Source organism: Ambystoma mexicanum, chromosome 7q (assembly GCF_040938575.1).
Source record: "Ambystoma mexicanum isolate Mex_15411 chromosome 7q, UKY_AmexF1_1, whole genome shotgun sequence".
NCBI lineage: Eukaryota > Metazoa > Chordata > Amphibia > Caudata > Ambystomatidae > Ambystoma > Ambystoma mexicanum.
The window spans coordinates 1,022,080,010-1,022,098,962 of NC_090941.1; the positions used below are offsets into that span (position 1 = coordinate 1,022,080,010).

Here is an 18,953-nt window from a genome sequence, read left to right on the forward strand (position 1 = left end):
ATCATCTCCCAGGTTGCTGGCCTCGGAATTTTCTTTTCAGTAGAGGGCGCAGCGCGTCGACGTCCCTCGAGCCAATGTCCCTCGACAGCCTCCGTATCGGCGCCGACGTCACCACGCGTATAAATAGACTCGCGCAGCATCCGTTGCTCAGTTCTGTTTTTCCGCGCTTCGTGGGGCCTCGGAATATCGTTGTTCAGTTCTTCAGTCAAATATATCGATATATTCCTCGTGGATACCGACTCGTACTCGATGGCTTCCTCACCCGAACCGACGACTCCACGGTCCGGCTTCAAAAAATGTCGAGACTGTGGAAAGAAAATGTCGTTGACGGATCCTCATAGGATCTGTTTGTGGTGCCTGGGAATCGAGCACCATTGTTCGGAGTGCAAGGACTGCATGTCCATGACGGCGAAAGCCTTGAAGGAGCATAAGGCGAAGCTCGAGAGAGGTAAGGCAGTTAAAACTTCTTCGAAAGTTTCCTCGGCGGAGTCGAGACATTCGTCTCCTCGCCATCATAAGACATTCTCGTTCTAGATCTCGAAGCAGTTCCCATCACTCTTCGAGATATAAGCATTCAAAAAAGAGACGTCGAAGATCCCCTTCCTCGTCTTCGTCTTCTTTCGTTTCCCCAAAAAGGGTCTCCTGTCCCACAAAGCATAGCTCTCAGGCTGAGTGGGAGGAATTCAGGAAAAACATGCTAAGTGTCTTCAAGAAAGCACCCTCGACCCCCTCGAAGACTGCTGAGGGTGATATCCTGGGTGAAAGACCCAAAAAATCAAAAAGCCGCGAGTCGCAGTACCCGGCGAAAGAAGCCACTCGAGAGCGTCACAAACCCTCGAGTAAAGGCAGAGTTGCGTCTTCGACGCCGTCGTCGAAGATCCCTTCGACTCATAGATCGGCGTCGTTGACGCCGTTATCGAAGGGTTCTTCGACGCACAGGTCAGTCGAGTCGATGCCGTCTTCGGCGCCGAGAAAGGACAAACCCACGGCCACCTCACAGCCAGTGGCCATACCCAGAGCCTCGAGCACGAGAATGTCGTTGACAACCTTGAGTAGAATTCCGATACTCTCGAGTTCATCGAGACCTCTACCACCTTTCTCGACGCCTTTTTCGATGGCTTCGAAGCCTTTAACGTCTGCGTCGACGACGTCAATGTTTTCTCAGCCAATCATGACAAATCTGGCTCCTTCTGCTCTGGAAATGGGATTTATACCATTTTCAAGACCTGACCACTCCAGGGTCTTATCTTCTATTTGTGAAGAAGGGGAGGATTCAGATCAGCAAAGGCCTTTTGAGTTGCAGGGATCTGCAACTCCTGCACTAGAGGAATTTACCTCTGAGGAAGGTAGGTTGAAAGACCTCCATGAAACCCTACAGGAAGCAAGTGGGTTGGACACTTCCCCAGAAGTGTAATTATCCACACCAGACCCAGGGGAACATTATAGACCCCTTATAGAACATTGATGGCAAGGATAATAGAGTTTATGGGATGGTCCACAGCCTAGCCTGCTTTTCAGCAAGACGACCTCACAGACATCTTGGTCAAAGGTCCACAGGAGGATCCTGTAGTGCCATTTCATGCGGCATTACAAAGGAGAATATTGGCAAACTGGGAAACACCTGAGGTGATCCTGGCAGTTAACAAGAAACTATCAGCTAAATATCGGGTGTCTTCTGCTGACCTTGAATATTTATTCAAACACTCAACTCCGGAGAGTCTGGTTATTCAGGCAGCTACTTCAGCAGATAGTAAATCGGCTTACCCTACTGTTCCACAGGACAGGGATGATAAGAGATATGACTCTATGGCCCAAAAAGTATTTTCCGCGGTGGTCAGTCAAAATACCGAAAACAAAATCTCGAACTGCAAAAATCTCGAAAAAAAAAAAATCGAATTATTTATTTATTTATTTATATGTGTTTTTGGGGTCCGGTAAGTAAAAAAAAGGGTTAAAATAAAAAAAATAGAAAAAAGGGGGGTTCGGGGGAGAACCCCCCCATTTCGAGAAAAAAACGTCATAAAAAAAATTCGATATTTTTTTTTTTCGGTCTTTTGTTTTCGATATTTTTGTTTTCGAGATTTTTGTTTTCGGTATTATCACTATAAACCATTTTCCACATGTAGTATGGTGTTGAAATCCATCAATGCTACTTGTACGCTCGCAAGGTTCAGCCACACACTTTGGGAGTGTGCTTCATCAGTGGCTGACTGCCTCCCGGAGGGAAAAGAAAGGGAAGCGTTTCTCAGGATGGTAAGGACGCAATGTGCGAATCCCTTCAGACTGGCATCGATTCTGCTGACAGTATCAGCAGGGCCATGGCGGCAAGTACAACAACCAGGGGATTTGCTTGGTTGCTAAAGTCTGGTTTTGCTCCAGATGTGCTAAGCAGACTCTTGAATATGCTCTTTGACGGCTCTTCATTGTTTGGTAAGAAGGCGGACGACAGTTTAGAAAAACTACAAACATCAAAGGCAGCAGCAAAATCCTTAGGAGCTGCAATCCGTCAGACACCATATCGCCCCTCAGGAACCTCTTAGAGAGGTAAGTCCTTTCGCTTCTATTCCGCATTCGTTAAGGGCAGAGGACAGCCGGTTCAAAGGGGTCAGAAGAAATTCACCCGAGGTGGACGGGTTAAAAACACAAAAGCCGCAGCAGCAGCAGGTGCCTCTTTACCCTCGGCATCTGCATCAGCCGCCTCCAAACCGCTCTGAGGTCACAAAACACCAGTAGGGGGCAGGTTAATTCAACATCTGACGGAATGGCAGGCTATTACGTCAGATGCTTGGGCATTGGAGACAGTTGCCCAAGGTTACTGTCTGCCTTTTCTACGCATCCCTCAGAGTCATCCACTGGGGAACAGCTCTCTGAGAGTTCCAGATCCGCTCCTCTTGCAGGAAATTGTAGACCTGCTAGAGAAAGGTGCCATAGAACCGGTACCTGTAGCGGAGAGGAACAAGGGCTGGTACTCCCCCTACTTTCTCATACCGAAGAAAGACGGAGGACTGATACCTATCTTGGACTTATGAGAATTGAACAAGTTCCTCAGGAAGGACAAGTTCAAGATGGTAACTCTCTCTCAGATCCTTCAAGCCCTCCAGCTCCAGGACTGGCTGGTATCTCTGGACCTCCAGGATGCTTATTTCCATGTGCCAATCCATCTCAAACACAGGAAACACCTGAGGTTCGCAATTGGCGACTCTCATTATCAATTTTGAGTTCTGCCATTTGGGCTGACCTCCGCCCGAGGGTCTTCACCAAGCTAATGTCGGTAGTGGCGGTAAGTCTAAGGAGGGAAGGGATCCGCGACTACCCCTACCTGGGCGATTGGCTGATCAGAGCTGTATCTTCAGAACAAGCTCAGATCCAGCAAGATTATGTCTGCCACTTCCTTCACAAACTGGGCTTCTCCCTCAATTTAAAGAAGTCACAGATGATACCATCACAGAGACTCCAGTTCATTGGAGCGGTCCTAGACACTTCCCTGGGAAAAGCCTCGCCACCAGAGGTGAGGGCTCAGGATATTCTGCAGATGGTCACCAAGTTTCAAAATGCCCAACGTCTCCCAGCCTTCGACTTTTTGAGGTTGCTAGGCCTCATGGCATCCTGCATCTTCCTTGTGCCAGAGGCTCGCCTGAGAATGAGATCTCTTTAGTGGGCAGAGAGGACTCAGTGGTCGCAATTCTCAGGGAGAATGACAGACCTCCTTCAGATTCCGGACAAGGTGGCTCGAGACTTTCAGTGGTGGGCCTGCCAGAAAAACATCTGGAAGGGGGAACTGTTTTGGCAACCATGGCCGGAGAGAACAGTAGTCACAGATGCCTCACTCACAGGGTGGGGAGTCCATACCAACGACTTGACCATCAGCGGTCATTGGTCTCCATCGGAGTCCAGACTATATATCAACATGTTAGAGCTGAGAGCAATCAGACTAGCGCTGAAAGCTTTTCTGCCATCTGTACAGGGGAAAAATGTCCTGCTAATGACGGACAACACAGTGGCCATGCACTACCTCAACAAAAGAGGAGGCGTAGGATCACTACCACTGTGCAGAGAGGTGATGCAGCTCTGGTTTTAGGCAATCCAAGAAGAAATCTCTCTGTCGGCAGTCCACCTAGCTGGAGAGAAAAACTTGACGGCGGACGCTCTGAGCAGGCAGGGCACAGTCTCCCACGAGTGGGAACTAGCTCAGGAAGTCCTTCAGGAGATCTTCACCCTTTGGGGAACCCCTCAAGTGGATCTGTTTGCCACCAGTACCAACAGAAAGTGTGATCTGTTTTGTTCAAGGGAATTTCCCCCGAGAGGAGCTCTAGGGGACGCGTTCGTAGTGGACTGGGAGTTTCCACTCCTGTACGCGTTTCCACCAGTCCCTGTCATTCCTCAAATGATCAGGAGGTTGAGAAGATTCCGGAGAACAATGATCCTAATTGCCCCAGACTGGGCCAGGAGAATGTGGTACCAGGACCTTCTGCACATGTCCATCTGCCCTCCAATTCGTCTTCCACTCAAGGAGAATCTTCTCTCACAGAAGGGAGGTCAGGTTCTCCATCCAGACATCAGAACCCTCAACCTTCACGCCTGGCTTCTGAAAGGTTGAGATACAAGGATTGGGACCTCCCTGATGACGTCATGGAAGTGTTGCTTTCGGCCAGAAGGCCAACAACAAAGTCTTTATACCGCTGCCGTTGGAACAAGTTTTGCAGCTGGTGTAGAGAAGAGAATATCAACCCCTTTTCATGTGGTACACCAACGGTGTTATCCTTTCTACTCTACTTGGCAAATTCAGGCCTTCAAGTTGGCACTATCAAGGGCTATCTCGCAGCGCTATCGATCTTCAAGCACACTGCGGAGGAACCTTCATATTTCAAATGACCCTTAGTAATACAATTTCTAAAGGGATTAACTAATGTTTACCCTCCAAAACCTTTCCAGGTTCCTTTATGGGACTTAAATTTAGTCTTAAATTTCCTGATGGGTACTCCTTTCGAACCACTCCACTCTTGTTCGCTAAGATTTCTCACCATTAAAACTGTCTTATTAGTGGTTTTAACATCTGCTAGAAGGTTGAGCGAATTCCAAGCTCTATCTTGTAAACCCCCTCATACAATTTTTCATAAAGACAATGTTGTCCTACAGGTGAAGCCTAATTTCCTCCCAAAGGTGGTTTCTGAATTCCACATCACTCGGAAAATTACTTTACCTTCATTCTATCCGCCTCCCCATCCGAGGAAAGAGGAAGAAAGGCTACATAGGCTGGACCCAAGGCGGGCTTTAAGCTTTTACATCAGCAGACTTGCTAGGATTAGGCAAGCAGACCAACTGTTCGTGGGTTACTCAGGGCACAAGTTGGGACTACCGATAACAAAACAAACCATTTCCAGATGGATTATTTTGGCTATCCTGGAATGTTACAAACCGGCAGAGAAAGAGCCTCCTCAAAATCTTAGGGCTCATTAAACCAGGGGTATCGCAGCCTCCGCAGCCCTCCAAAGAGGGGTTCCGGTTCGAGACATATGTGTGGCTGCCACATGGTCGTCCGCACATATCTCACAAGATTTTACATCCTGGATTCCTCCTCCAGTCAAGAGACTAGGTTTTGCAAAGCCGTATTACATTCGGTTCATTCCTAAAAGCAAACATGGCGTTTTACTCCCACCTCCAATTGCACACCACTGCTATGGGAGTCTTATCAAAGATAAGGAATACGACACAATCCCTTTGAAGAACAAGTTACTTCTTACCTTGTAACGTTCTTTCGATGGGATGTTCCTCCGACATATTCCTAATCGCCCCTCCCATCCATCCCCGCAGTAATACTTCCCTTGTGGTTGCAGCTTACGCTCCTTCAAGGTCAATAACCAATTCATGTAAAACAAATGTTAACGTCAAAACGGAACTGAGCAACGGACGCTGCGCGAGTCTATTTATACGCGTGGTGACGTCGGTGCCGATACGGAGGCCGTCGAGGGACGTCAACGCACAGCGCCCTGTACTGAAATAAATTTTCCGAGGCCAGCAAGCTGGGAGATGATCTATCAAAGATAAAGGAATACGTTGGAGGAACATCCCACAGAAAGAACGTTACAAGGTAAGAAGTAACTTGTTCTTCTACCGAAGTTAGTCTCTGACTTCCTTTTGTTGCAAAAGATACCGTTGCCAATTTTCTATCCTCCTCCTAAGAAAAGGAGAGATTACATAGATTAGACCCGAAAAGGTAAATTTCGCCAGGTTGATCAACTTTTTATTGGGTATACCTGCCCCAAATTGGGCCTTGTATTCACCAAGCAAACAATATCCAGGTGGATTATCCTGGCCACTACCAAATGTTATAGACTTGCGGGTAAGGACCCGCCTGAAGGCCTAGGGGCTCATTTCACAAGGGGCATGGCTACCTCTGTGGCTCTTCGAAGGGGTGTCCCAATAAAAGACATCTGCTCAGCGGCCACTTGGTCGTCCATACATACACTTATCAAATACTACTGCCTTGATTCTTCCTCCAGTCAGGGAGGACTTTTTGCTAAACCCGTCCTCCATTCGGTCCATGATTAAATTGATTGATATTCCCACCTCCAAATTCTTACTGCTTTGTTAGTCTATCATAAAATGAGTAATACGTGGGAGGACACAATCTATTCGAAGAACAAGTTACTTACCCCTGGTAATGTTTTTTCGATTGGATATTCCTCCCACATATTCCTCACTGACCCTCCCAGCCTACCCCGCTAGTGTATTACACTCTACGCTTTCTGAGAGCCTACGGTTCTTGGGTACGCCTGGTTTATTCCTCTAAGAAGGTGAAGGGAAAAACAGAACTGAAGCCAATGGGCGCTGCATGTGCTACTTATGCTGACGATGACGTTGACGTTCGACGGAGGCCCTCAAGGGACATCGACACAACGACACTGCATACAGCGCCCTCTGTCGAGAAATTGTTTTCTGATGCAGCAAAGCTGGAGGGATATAATATCATAAATTGAGGAAAACGTGGTGGGAACATCCAATCGAAAGAACGTTAACAGGGGTAAGTAACTTGTTCTTCTATCGCTTGCACTTAAACCTAAGAGTGATAAATAAATTAAAGGTGTCTTATACCAGAAGAATGAATCTGGTCTCCTGTTATTCGGCGTAGTTAAAAGTCCAAGAGATTGTCTCCCTTCTCCTGTCCCAGTTCAAACACAAAAGATCTTCAACCAGAAGAACGCCTCCCTTCTCGCTGACTGAGGGAAGGAAAGAAGAAAAGAGATTGTAGTGTCATTAGCAAAGAGTTGATGGTGAAAGCCAATGCCAAGCAATGAGATTAGTCTTTCTAGGGCAGAGGTATCGAGGGTGAAGAGCAGTAATTCAAGAACTGATCCTTGGGGCACTCCGACAGAGAGTGCATTCGTGTTCAGAGGTTTGCAAGTTTCCAGGAAATTTTAAAGATTGACTTCCAAGTAGGAGGCGATCCAGGCGAGAGCAGATTAGTGAAACCGAAGGTCTTGGAGAGTGAGGAGGAGAGAGAGGAGTGGTTGATAGTTTTGAAAGAGATGAGAAGTTAAGAAGAGAGTTTGAAGTGGTGAGCATCTCAGAGAAAGTTGGAGCCATGCACGATTGCAGTGGAGGGTTTACCATCGAAGCCATATTGAAGTGATCTCCAAAGCTATTATCCTCAAGGCACTTAGAAATCTAGTTGAAGACTATCCGCTGAAGAACCTTTAAATCATAGCGAAGGAGACAAACTAGGTGATACATTTCTGGGACGTTTGGGTCAGTAGAGGGTTTCTTCAGTAGCGGTAGGACAGTGGCAGATTTGAAGGAGGCAGGGAGTCCAGCGGAGAGAGGGTGTGATGACAGGTGTGAGGGGTCAGTAATGCGAGGCAGACAACTTGAGGATGTCTCAAAATATACCATTTTTATTATAAAAGAAAATATTTCAAAATACCTCACTGTCCCTACTCGGCCGAGGAATTCCCTGCTTAACATAAAGCTAAGGGAATACACTCTAACACAGGATAACTGTCCCTCACACTAAATAACAAATACATAAAGGAAAGATATGGCAATTCAACATGACATATTAATATTTCCTAACTGACCTTCTCATGTCCTCAGAGATTTCCCTTACACAGGATTCAAAATCAATTCGGCAAATGTTCAATCAAGAAAGAAAATGTCTTAAATTGGTTCTTAAAGTTTTAAAGTCAAAGTAAAGGTTCTTCAACAAAGGTTCCACTGGAAACAAATCTCCTCTTTTGGGTGAAGTTAGCCACTTTCACTTCTAGCAAAATAGCCCCAATGGTAATCCTGGCCACGATGCTCTGTCACTCCCACAGGAAGATTTGTCACAGTTCAAACGAAAATGCAGTATCCACACTGTCCATGATACACAGTTCTTGGTTAACAGTTAGGGTTCTGTTAATTATAGTTTCTACAGTCAAAATGGTATATTTATCAGGAGGACTTCTTAATATTACTGCTTCTATTTCAACATCTATATTTCTACGTCCTTCACCATGAGAATAGTCACCTTTGTCCCACAGTGATTTACCTTGGTATCAACTGCACTGTAGGATCTACTGACAACCAGATATACCTCTTTAGTTTGAATACTTTGAACCACTGCCACAGCCTCAATGACTTTTAGACAGTCTTCGACAAGATAGATTGTAAAAACACTTCAACCTCCTCGGGTAGGCAAGGCACCGTTCCTTTAAATAGCTTTCTTTAAAGGGGTAGCCTCTTTGCCTCTCTTGTCTACCTGCCACAGTAACAACCTAGGTTTACCTTTAAGACTCACTTCTCTCTGGTTTCCACAATCTTGGGCATTACAGGTTGAGTCTGCTTCAGAATAGTTATTACAAGCAGCCTATTCCCCTTCTCCAACTTTACCTGCACCTTTCTGACAGCTTTCTGCCCAACAATTACCCAGGAGCTGTGGTACCATTCTGTCAGCTTCAGGTAATACGTGCACAATGTTGGTTTATGGCAATTAACTGTTGGGAACGTTATGGTATTGCTGAATTTCTATTTGACTTTCAGAAAGGTTGGTTTCACTGTTAGAAAAGGGTGCCTCTTGGCCTGATCAATGCTTGTTCTTCTCTTCAACAGTTTACACTCTTTAACGTCTTGTGAAAGAAAGTTATGTCCCTTTTATACAAAGTGTACGGTTAAGTCTTTTGGTAGAAACTACAATTAGCCATTCACAACCACTCTCTCTTGTAGATTTCAAGCTTTAAAGATGGATATGCAATTGTATTCCCATAGAAGAAAATGATAGAGTTCAGGCCTCCCCGGGGGAATCACAATTGGGCACACGCGACCACTCTTTCATGTCGTTTTCCCTCGGCAAAGATGGTAATGTTGTATCTTGCATCATCAAAGTTAAATGTGCTACAATTCCATTGTTCAGAGGGTTTTCAATGCAATGACCAATTCTGCTTGCTTGAAGTCTTATGTGGGAGGCTAAGGAGCTGGTTACTGTTACCGGCAAGGCTTGTGCAATGTTTTAGAATGCTGTGTTTCTCTTACCGGCTTCTGAAACACTTGCTCTGCGGGTCGCACTGCTCTCCCGACTTCCACTACTGCTTCTGGCTCACTGGAGACCCACGCCCTTCTCCTGCACAGGTGTCCCAGGTCCGGCCAAACGTTCTGGGAGTTCCTCTTACTCCCGAGACTATCGGCTTGAAAACCTTCTTGCCTCAGTCTCCTGCACGTCAGCAGCTCGGAAACCACTGCAATCCGGCTCACATGTGGAAAACAATCCCTCCTGCATGTCTTTCACTACGCAGCCTCAGAGTTTGGGGGAACAGTACCCTCTCAGAACACGCAGGTGAAGTCTGCTGTCTTCACGATCTGGCGTCCTCCTTGTTCTCCCACTTCTGCTTGGTTTGCCAGCCACGTGCCTTCTTTCTGCTTCTTCTACTGCAGCCTGCACTCCAGCTAACGTTCGAAGCTCTTTCCACTCCTTCCTCCTTCCTGCCCCCGAGAGGGCCTTTTGTGCCTCCCAGGTTCCTTCAGGTGTGGTCTGTTGGGCCCAATTGCCTGACTGTTACAACTGCATGCCTCTTCAGTCCTCTTCCTCATCCCAGTACTTCTGGAATTCTGGGACTTGTCATTCTATTCTACAAAGTGAATTTTTTAAACTTCTGCAGTTTGGCAAATAGCCATCAAAAAAGTGTGGGATTATGGGGAAGTTTAAGGAGGGGGTTGTCCCAGTCTCCCTGGTCTGTCCCCCCATGTGATCCTCTCGCAGCCACCTCCCCCAGCGTTGGGATCAGGAAACGTCTGCCTTTCCCTGGCCACATGAGGAGGGTCCCAGGTTTTTGGGAGCAATCCTCTCCGATTCATCACATAGAGCCCAGAGAGATTAAGACTGATGATTGAGACTAAGTGCAGGATGGACTGGCGCTGTGAAGACTGTGTGTTAGTTTGTAATGAAAGATAGGGGAGAAGTAGTTGCAAATAGAAAGGGTAGGAGGAAAGGTGGTGGACAGAAGGAGGGTTGGGCAGGGAGAGAGAGGAGGATAGTGAGAGAGACACACATTTTACACATTTTAGAGGACGCGTAGTGAGCAAAGTCATTAGCAGAAAATAAAGGGGGAGTCGATGGATATTGACTTGGGTGGTGTGAACAAACGTGGAGGATAAATGAATATTTGTGGGTGACTGTGACGGGAGGAGATTAGGTTTGTGAAGCAGGAGGATTTTACACTTCTAATAACTCCAGACTTGTAATGAGACCCTTGATGGTAGCCTTTATAACAGATAAACTTGAAAGATAATTGATTGATCCGGCATCTGACACATAAGATGGCAATTACTGGACATACTGGACATACTGTACGCTAACTTCTCCATTGACAACTCTATCATCCCCGTCTCCACAGCGGTAAAGACACTGGGAGTATACATAGACTCCTCTCTATCCATGAACAGACAAGTCAGCGCAATCACCTCCTCTTCTGCGCATACCACTAAACTCATAAACGCCATCAAGCCATACCTCTCCAAACCCAACTGCCTCTCCATAGTCAGAGAAACCATTGGAGCCAAACTGGACTATTGCAATGCCCTCCTAGCGGGCACTTCAGCAAAATACCTAAACAGACTCCAAGTCACACAGAATAATGCTCTACGGGCCGCCGTTAGCATCCCAAGAAGAGAGCACATCTCTCATGCCAGACACCCAGCCCAATTGCTCCCGGTCAAAGAACGGATTACACTCAAAATCCTCACCCTCACGCACAAATGCCTCTCCTTCTCCGCCCCGTCCTATCTATCAGAGACCATCTCCAAACCCTCCTCCGCCCGACCCACCAGGACGCAATACACCAATTTACTCTGCATCCCACGCATCAAAAAAGCCAAAGCCGGTTGCCTAAGCTTCCCCTACATTGCAGCCAAAACCTGGAACGCTCTTCCTGCAGACATTAGAGCGGAACACTCGCTCCCGATTTTACGTAGGAAACTGAAGACCTCCTTCCTCGCTCAATAATCTGTGACCCCTGCCATGCCATGTAAATACTCTGCATTGCTATTTGTACAAATATCATATTGCCTTTGTAAATAATGTATTCCTTGTTATTATTGTATTATTGCAACTAAGATATGCCTGTAACAAGCGCCACGATGCCCCCGGGCTGACGTGCGCTCTACAAATTTGAATAAAATAAAATAAAAAATAAATAAAAATTGACACATATAAGAATCAGTGTTGCATAATAGGTCACTTTTCACCATCCACTTCTGAAAGTCCAGAGATAGGAGGCATCAGGAGTGCTTTGCACCCTCTGACGTTTCTGTGCACTGGAAGCCTATGGGGAAAAACTGGACATCTGTTTTGATGGCTCTGATTCTCAAGCCTTTCGTAATCTCTATATTCACACCAGCATGTGGAGGTTACACCAGACAGCATGCTTTGCCACAGCGCTCACACTCCTTCTTTGCAAACGTCATTGCTGCAAATCACTGTTTTTAGAATGCCTCCTCTTTCCTCAAAGTGCTCAATAGAATGTTTATATCTGGAGGGTGAATCAAAGTAAAACAGCAATTTGCTTGGTTCTCAGAACATTATATTTCACTCTATTGTAATACATATTATGCTTAACTTTGGAACTGTTACATAACTGATTATTTTCTATCTAGGGGTTCATTCGGCTGGACATGTCGGAGTTCCAGGAAAGGCATGAGGTGAGTAAACAAGTGACTACTAACCTTTATCAAACAGTGAAAAGGTCTTTTGTTTGTGGTTCTTTTGAAGCAATGCACAAACTTACAATGGTAAACACTTCTTCTCTTACCACTAACTTCTGGTTGTACTTCGGAATTAAAGGCTTAGAGCAGCCTAGGCTTAACTGGGGGCATATAATACTGAAGAAAACATGACTCTTCTCTACCTCCAGCAGCAACCCAAAAGGTTCTGGACACAGCCCAGACAAAGTATAAGTATGTAGGTTACATGACAGGTGACAGTAGTTGTGTGAATCATAACAGTGTGTCATAGTGGACCACTACTTAAGCATGATGTGATATGATATGGCATTTATAACGCGCCTGTACACAAGTGTTTTTAGGCACAACTAGTAGCACTATTGAATTCTTTGGCTACACTTAGTACAGTGCAAACCATCTGTCATAATGCATGTTCAAAAAAAGTGAGCTTTCTAGTTGCAGCTTGTCAATTTCTGCTATGCGTGATCGAGTGCTTAAATTGATAGTATTCCAACAGATCCTCCTCCTGAACCCCAAAAGTCGTGCAGGCCACAAATTATTTATTTTCCACTCGTTTACATGTCAGGCAGGTGTGTGAACTCACGTTTTTTTCCATCTCATGAAGGGACCGTTGTTCTGACCTGGGGAAAAGTCCTCATTATCGAAAAGTGGAGTAAATGGGGAAGGAAATATCATGAGACCCAGTGTGGTGTAACTTTGCCCCAGATTTTGAATATTGGTTTTGTGATTGCTCATAGTTATATTACAGGGGATCGCTAGTGCATAGGTGTTGGGAAAAACCTGAGGGTGTTCTCCCAAGTAGATCCTGGGAACCCCTTATTCAGGTGGCCACGGAAGACCGGGCCCTATCCTATGTCAACCCTAAAGGTGAACAAACGAGGGAGGACCACCTGGGCAATGGAACCCAGGGTTATGCGAAGGGGTAAGCCCCAGGTGAGACACGGTACTATGCCAAGGAAAAAGGAGAGGAGAATGAAATCTCTGAGGCCTTTGTAGGCTACAATACACCCGCCTCGCCTCGCCTCGTCCTTTTAAATCTCTCCTACACAAACCCAATAATCCCTCCATACAGAACCAATCCCCTTGGATCTCAAACCCCGTCACATTCAGAAACCATCTCTTCCAAAACCCCTGTCATACTGTTTGCTATCTGAATACTCCGAATCATTCTTCTTCCCGTCCCTCTGATTATTACTTCCTGCACTCCCAACCTGCTCAGGTAACATACTACAGTTGCCACAATCCCTCTTGTTTATTTCACGGTCCCAGCTATTCCCGTTTGCCCCACAAACCCTACCAACCCCATCCCTCTAATTGTCATTTTCCAAACATCCAATCTGCTATGACCGAACATTACCATTCCCACCATTCCCTATGTTCTGTTCACAATCCCGGTCATTCTCGTCCATTTCACAAACCTTACCCATTTCGTCCTTCTCAGTCTACCAACCGACCCCCATAATAGCACCATTTCCCCATCTTATCTCGTAGGACAATCTGACACTCCAATCCCTCCCCTTTCCGACATGAACGCTGTGTTGCCCCATGAAAGACAACGCACTAATTCCAAAGCTGTTTACCTGAAATGTCCCAACCCCAGCATCAGGCAAAGTCAGGCAATTAACCTGAATCATACACACCTGACGGCCCTTTCCTTTCCCCACAGGGATAAAAGGTGGAGTAAAAGAGTACAGTATGAACAAGGCAGACCGCACAATGACACAGCTACCCAGGTCAGGCAGTTCAAGCGGAGGAGAAAGGCGGAAAATGTCGAGAGGCTGACGAGGAGAGACACAACCTTGCCCTTTTCGATAAAACCCTACAAACCCTCCGCTGAAAGAAACGTAAGAACGAGGACAATAGCCCAAGTGTGTTGCAGCAGGTGTGAACGGTACACGAAGCGTATCGACGCTGATAAGCCAGAGCGAGGGAAACACCAGCTTCCGTGGTACTGGCCTTGACGCCAGTAAAGAGGAAAGCCAAGTGGTTCATCACAGCAAAGTGGCAGAGTGAGAAATTTCAAAGAACTATAAAATTGTAAAGAGGAGACCAGCTGCAGAAGGGGACCTGCACCACATGGGTGCTGCTCCGAGAAACTCTGGTCGATTCCCATCTGAGTAAAACTACAGAAACCAGTAGGCCATAGGAAGGCAGCAAAGATAGGTCAAAGTGGTCATACAGGAGGTCAAGCAAAATCCCAGTCGAAAGACTTTGATCTGCGAACTATAAAAAAAGCTAGGGAAGTGAATCCTGCTACATGAGAAAGCAAGGGAAGTGAATCCCGTAAACATTGAAAGTGAATGTAAAGGTGAAGTTGGAAAGTGTGAACCCGGAAGAGGGATGTCCACTGAAACTGTAAAAAAAGATACATTAAGAGTAGCTAATGCTGGAAAAGCCATAGTGAACCCGGTGGAGGTAGTATAACAGTCGAGAGGGGTCCGAGCCCGAACAAGGGAAATCCAGGGGTGAAGCCATCACCCAAAATCCATTAAGAGAGAGGAACTGTTACTTGATTTGTGGAGTAAAATTTGTAAAAGGTCAGCGCCCGGAAGAGTGGGACCCAGGGGTGAATCCATCACCCTAGAAATACGTAGAACAGAACTGTGTGTTTGTTTCTTGTTTTCTTGGTAAACTTATCAGGCCCGCGGGGCCAGGAAACCATAACCCCAGAGGCCTTGATATCGATAAGAAAAGTTTTGGTATCCAAACCCGATGGAGGTAGATCCAAGGGGTGAAAACCGATCACCCAAGACCGCAAGGAACAGGGGTCAGTGCCCAGAAGAGGGGGACACAGGCGTGAAGAATCCTCACCCTAAATAAAACTAGGAAACAAACTTTCATATTGTTGAAGAAACATTTGTTTTGTTATTGAATACGTCAGACCCGCAAAGGCAAGAGACTTTCATGAGAAACAAGACTTGGCCACCGACGGTCCTGATAGCTGTAAGTGGAACTGTTGACTTGTGCTGGGAAAGCTTGAATGTTTGCTGTGCTCCAAGGTCCCACATTACGCCATGCTCAAAACACAGGGAGGTAGACCCAAGCTACCGCATCCTGACATAATATTTGTGAACACTTCTTTTTTTTCTTGAAAACCATCCCACACCTTTTTTGTATTAGTTGTAAGGTTTGGCAATAGGTTTCTTAGTAGAGGCCCTTTTCATTTGACACAACGCCACAAGGACTGCCTTATTATCATGTGATGGTCAACACTTGCTTCCATCTTAGATTTTGGTGTTACTCCTACGTCCTGTCCCTTTTTCTCCATACTTATGGGACATCTCTCCGTCCTGTGGGACGGGACTGGAGCACTTTGTAAAAAGCATCCAAAAATGGTTTTCAAAAATGTGTCCTTCCTCTCTTTCTTGCGTGGGGCCTGGCATGCGGCCGTAACCGCGCCCACCTTGGCTCCGCCATGCACATCGCCCATCAGTCCTTTTCTCCGCTTGTTCGGGACTGGACGCACTTGCATCCTCAGAAGATTTTCTTCCCTTTTTGCTCTCTGGCTCTCGCTAGTGATCATGCACTAGTCTGTCTATGTCGTTCAAACTAGACTTTCCAGATTGTTCATCGTGCCACCGTCGTTTCGCGAGGGCGGATCCCCATCCTCTTTGCTTAGAGTGTTTGGGTCCGGATCACCGTTGGGACTCCTGTTTTTACTGCGACTCCCTTTCGGTCCGGGCACTTGAACGTCGGCTGGAGCAGTGGGAGGAGGTGTTCTGATGAACTCCTCCTTCACATTTACAGGCGTTCATCGATGAGACGAAACAACGCCCCGTAAGTTCTTTACTTTTCAGAGCACCCCGACCGGGGGATACCTTTCCAGGTTCCTCTCGGGCCGGGAGGAGCGTTGATCGCTCTGTCACCGGGGTTCGCCCTGAGGTGCCTGTTGTGCCTAATAATTGTACCGCAGTTTTCTCTGAGGGTCTCCGTAAGGGGCCTGTGGATACCGGAGCACGCTCCAAGGCCCCTCCTGTGGGGGCTGTTTGTAGACCCAGTTCTACTGAATCGTGGGATACCGGAGCTCGCTCTGAGGCCTCTCTGTCAGCTTCCCTCAAAAATAAGACCAGGGTGTGTCCTGAGGCCTTGGTGGGGCTTGCTGTCACCGAACGGATGTTCGAGGCCCGCGCAGATAAGGCTGTCACCGGACATGGGTCCGAGGTCCCTCTTTCAGAGGCTAAAGCTACCAACATTTCTGAGAGGCCTGACAAGGCCTTGCAGGTGAAGGCTGTTTCTCACCGTTCCCGCTCTTGCGGCGACAACAGATCTGTTGAGGGGGCAAAAAAGGAAAGTTTTTTTTTTACCGGTAGTGCCGAGGTCCTTCATGGGAAGGCTAATTTGGCGGTTGGTATGTCGCAGAAACATTCCATGCCTCATAGTACTGGCTCTGCCTAGGTTCCTTATGTTAAGGCTAAGGTTAAGACCCCTGATCCATCGACGGGGACCCCTGCCTCACTTCCTCACGTGCCGCAGTTCCCCTCAGATGATGACAAAATGGCACCCATTCCCGCCATGAGCGCGGCGGCCATTTTGGGTGCTATCTTCCGCACAATGTTTCATTGCCTGCGGGGTCGGCGCCTTTGATTTATGTGGACACGTCGGTGGAGGGGCCAGTTTGGCATCCGTCCCCGTTACATCCCGGGACTTGTCCACCTCATGAGAGGCCTCCTCAGGTTCCAAAGCAGTCCCCGGAGGACGCCTTTTTCGGTAAATTTCAAACGCTCATGCGTACCGACCCCATGAGGGAATATTTCAAAGGGCTTTTTAGGGAGATATGTCCCCCCGTGCCTCCGGCCCCACCCGTTCCTCCGGTGGTACCGCCGGCGCCTCCCTTGCCTATGGTGCCTTCCCCGACTCTTCCGCCTTTGCCCCCATTGTCCCCCATGGACAAGACAGCACCAGACACGGCTCAGCAGGATTCTGACCTGTCGGATGATGCGCTAGGCGATCAGGACAACGAAGACCTGCCCCGCTCTATTAGAGCTTTTCATGACCGAGTACTGGACATGATATGCTTCTTAGATGTTCCGGTGCCCGAGCCACCCACTCCGCAGGAGGGCGTGCTTTCTGGGGCGTTCACCCTGTCTCCTTTGGAGCGTACCGGCCTGTTCTTGCAGAAGGACGTTCTGGTCGAGGTCCACAGGGTTTGGGAAAAGCCACACTCTTTCTCCAGCATGGGGTCTGGCATGGATTCACATGCTCATGAATATTCCCCGTCGTCAGGCCGGGAATCCTCGGTATAGAAAAAATCAGTATCAGTTTTGTTTCTGATCTATCTTTCTCAGTAGTAACCAATCACTGGTCTCTGGGTCATACTGCCCCAGCCAATGACTGCCCTCTCCCTAAGCCCCGCCCCTGGCAGCCATCCTCATATTTTTATCGCATGTTCAAGTGTTGGGAGTTCTCGTGCTTAGCTCTCGAGCTTTTGCTGCGTTTTCGCGCTTTTTTCAGGAGATTTTCTCATTTTTTCGGTTAAAAGAGCCTCAAGCTCCACCGTTTCTACTTCCGATCAACGGGGATCCGTTTCGGAGTTTTCTATGCCCCTCAAGGGTGAAGATTTCATCGAGTTACGCTTTTGGAGGATTCCAGAAGTTCCGAGGCCTACCCCGGACATGGCCCAGGAGAAAGGGAGCTCGACGGCCGGGAAGCTTTTCAGGACCTGCCCTGGATGCCAGCTTCAGAACGTTTTCAAGGAGGACGAGCATTCGTTATGCCTCTACTGTCTCCATGAGGACAAGACGCACAAGGAAAAGGACTGCGCGTTTTGTGAAAACATGTCGGAGCGGACCATGAAGGATCGCCACCTCCGTCTCGCCAACTGGCTGGAAGGTAAGAGCGCGCCAGGCGAGAAGAAGAAGAAGAAGCCCGAGCGGTCTTCTAAGTCCTGTGAGGGTGCTCCGGCGACGGGGGCCCAACAAAAGGCTAAGTACCGCGAATACCGGGAGTGCCGAACGGTCGGCCTCCTTGGCTGCTAGGCAGGGCGCACCCTCTCCGGCACCATTGACCACGAGCCAATGCTCTGGCTCGGGTAGAAGTCCGAGAACCCAGCGAAGCTTCTGGAGAGGCCCCGGTCAATCTCGAAGACTCCGGCAGAGGGGGAGCGAGGCTCGGACCCTCCCCCGAAGGTGAAGGCCGCAGGCGTACAGAAGGTTACGTTGGCCGTGATTCACCCTGCTAGGACCTCGATTGAGGATGTCGCCGCGGCCCTGGCTCAGCCTGTGGAGGCTACACCAGTGGAGTCGCCCTCAGGTACCAGAGTGTCCCTGCCACAGCGGAGGCAGTCGTCTTTCAGGCCCATCGAGAAGACCCCCACGAAGTTCTCGTTGGGAAAAGGGGGCGAGGGGGTGGTGGCCGTTGTGGATACGGGCACGACCTCTGAAGAGGAGCTCATCCAAGTTGTGGAGGAGACCCAGCCCATCGGGAGGGATCCCGACGAGGGCGACGGTGACGCAGACGAGGCTCCTCAAGAGCCCTCCCGCCCGTCGTTTCCAGCGCCACAGGACACCTCAGCGGCCATTTTGTCAGCCATCCAGTCCTTATGCTCGGAGATAAGGACTAGGTTGCCCCTTCCCCCGACGGAGGAGCCTGAGCCAGACCCGACGGAGGATCCGGAGCTAGGACCTTCGGGGAGCCCACCACCTAAGAGGAGGAGGACGCATCCTAGGCCTCCTCTCCCGCCTCTGCGGCCTTCTCTGCCTTCCCCCCGGTCCACTACCCACGGGGATGATACAGGCATGGACACG

At 48.1% G+C, this 18,953-nt stretch overlaps 1 protein-coding gene across 1 annotated transcript in view; it reads left to right on the forward strand.

Annotated features, from left to right (window-relative positions):
- The window catches only part of CLPB (ClpB family mitochondrial disaggregase), a 1,931,888-nt gene that overhangs the window by 1,573,521 nt on the left and 339,414 nt on the right, over positions 1–18,953 (forward strand). Inside the window, exon 10 of the mRNA XM_069640284.1 lies at positions 12,124–12,168. Coding sequence (XP_069496385.1) covers positions 12,124–12,168 — 45 coding nt within the window. The remainder of the gene's footprint in view (positions 1–12,123; positions 12,169–18,953) is intronic.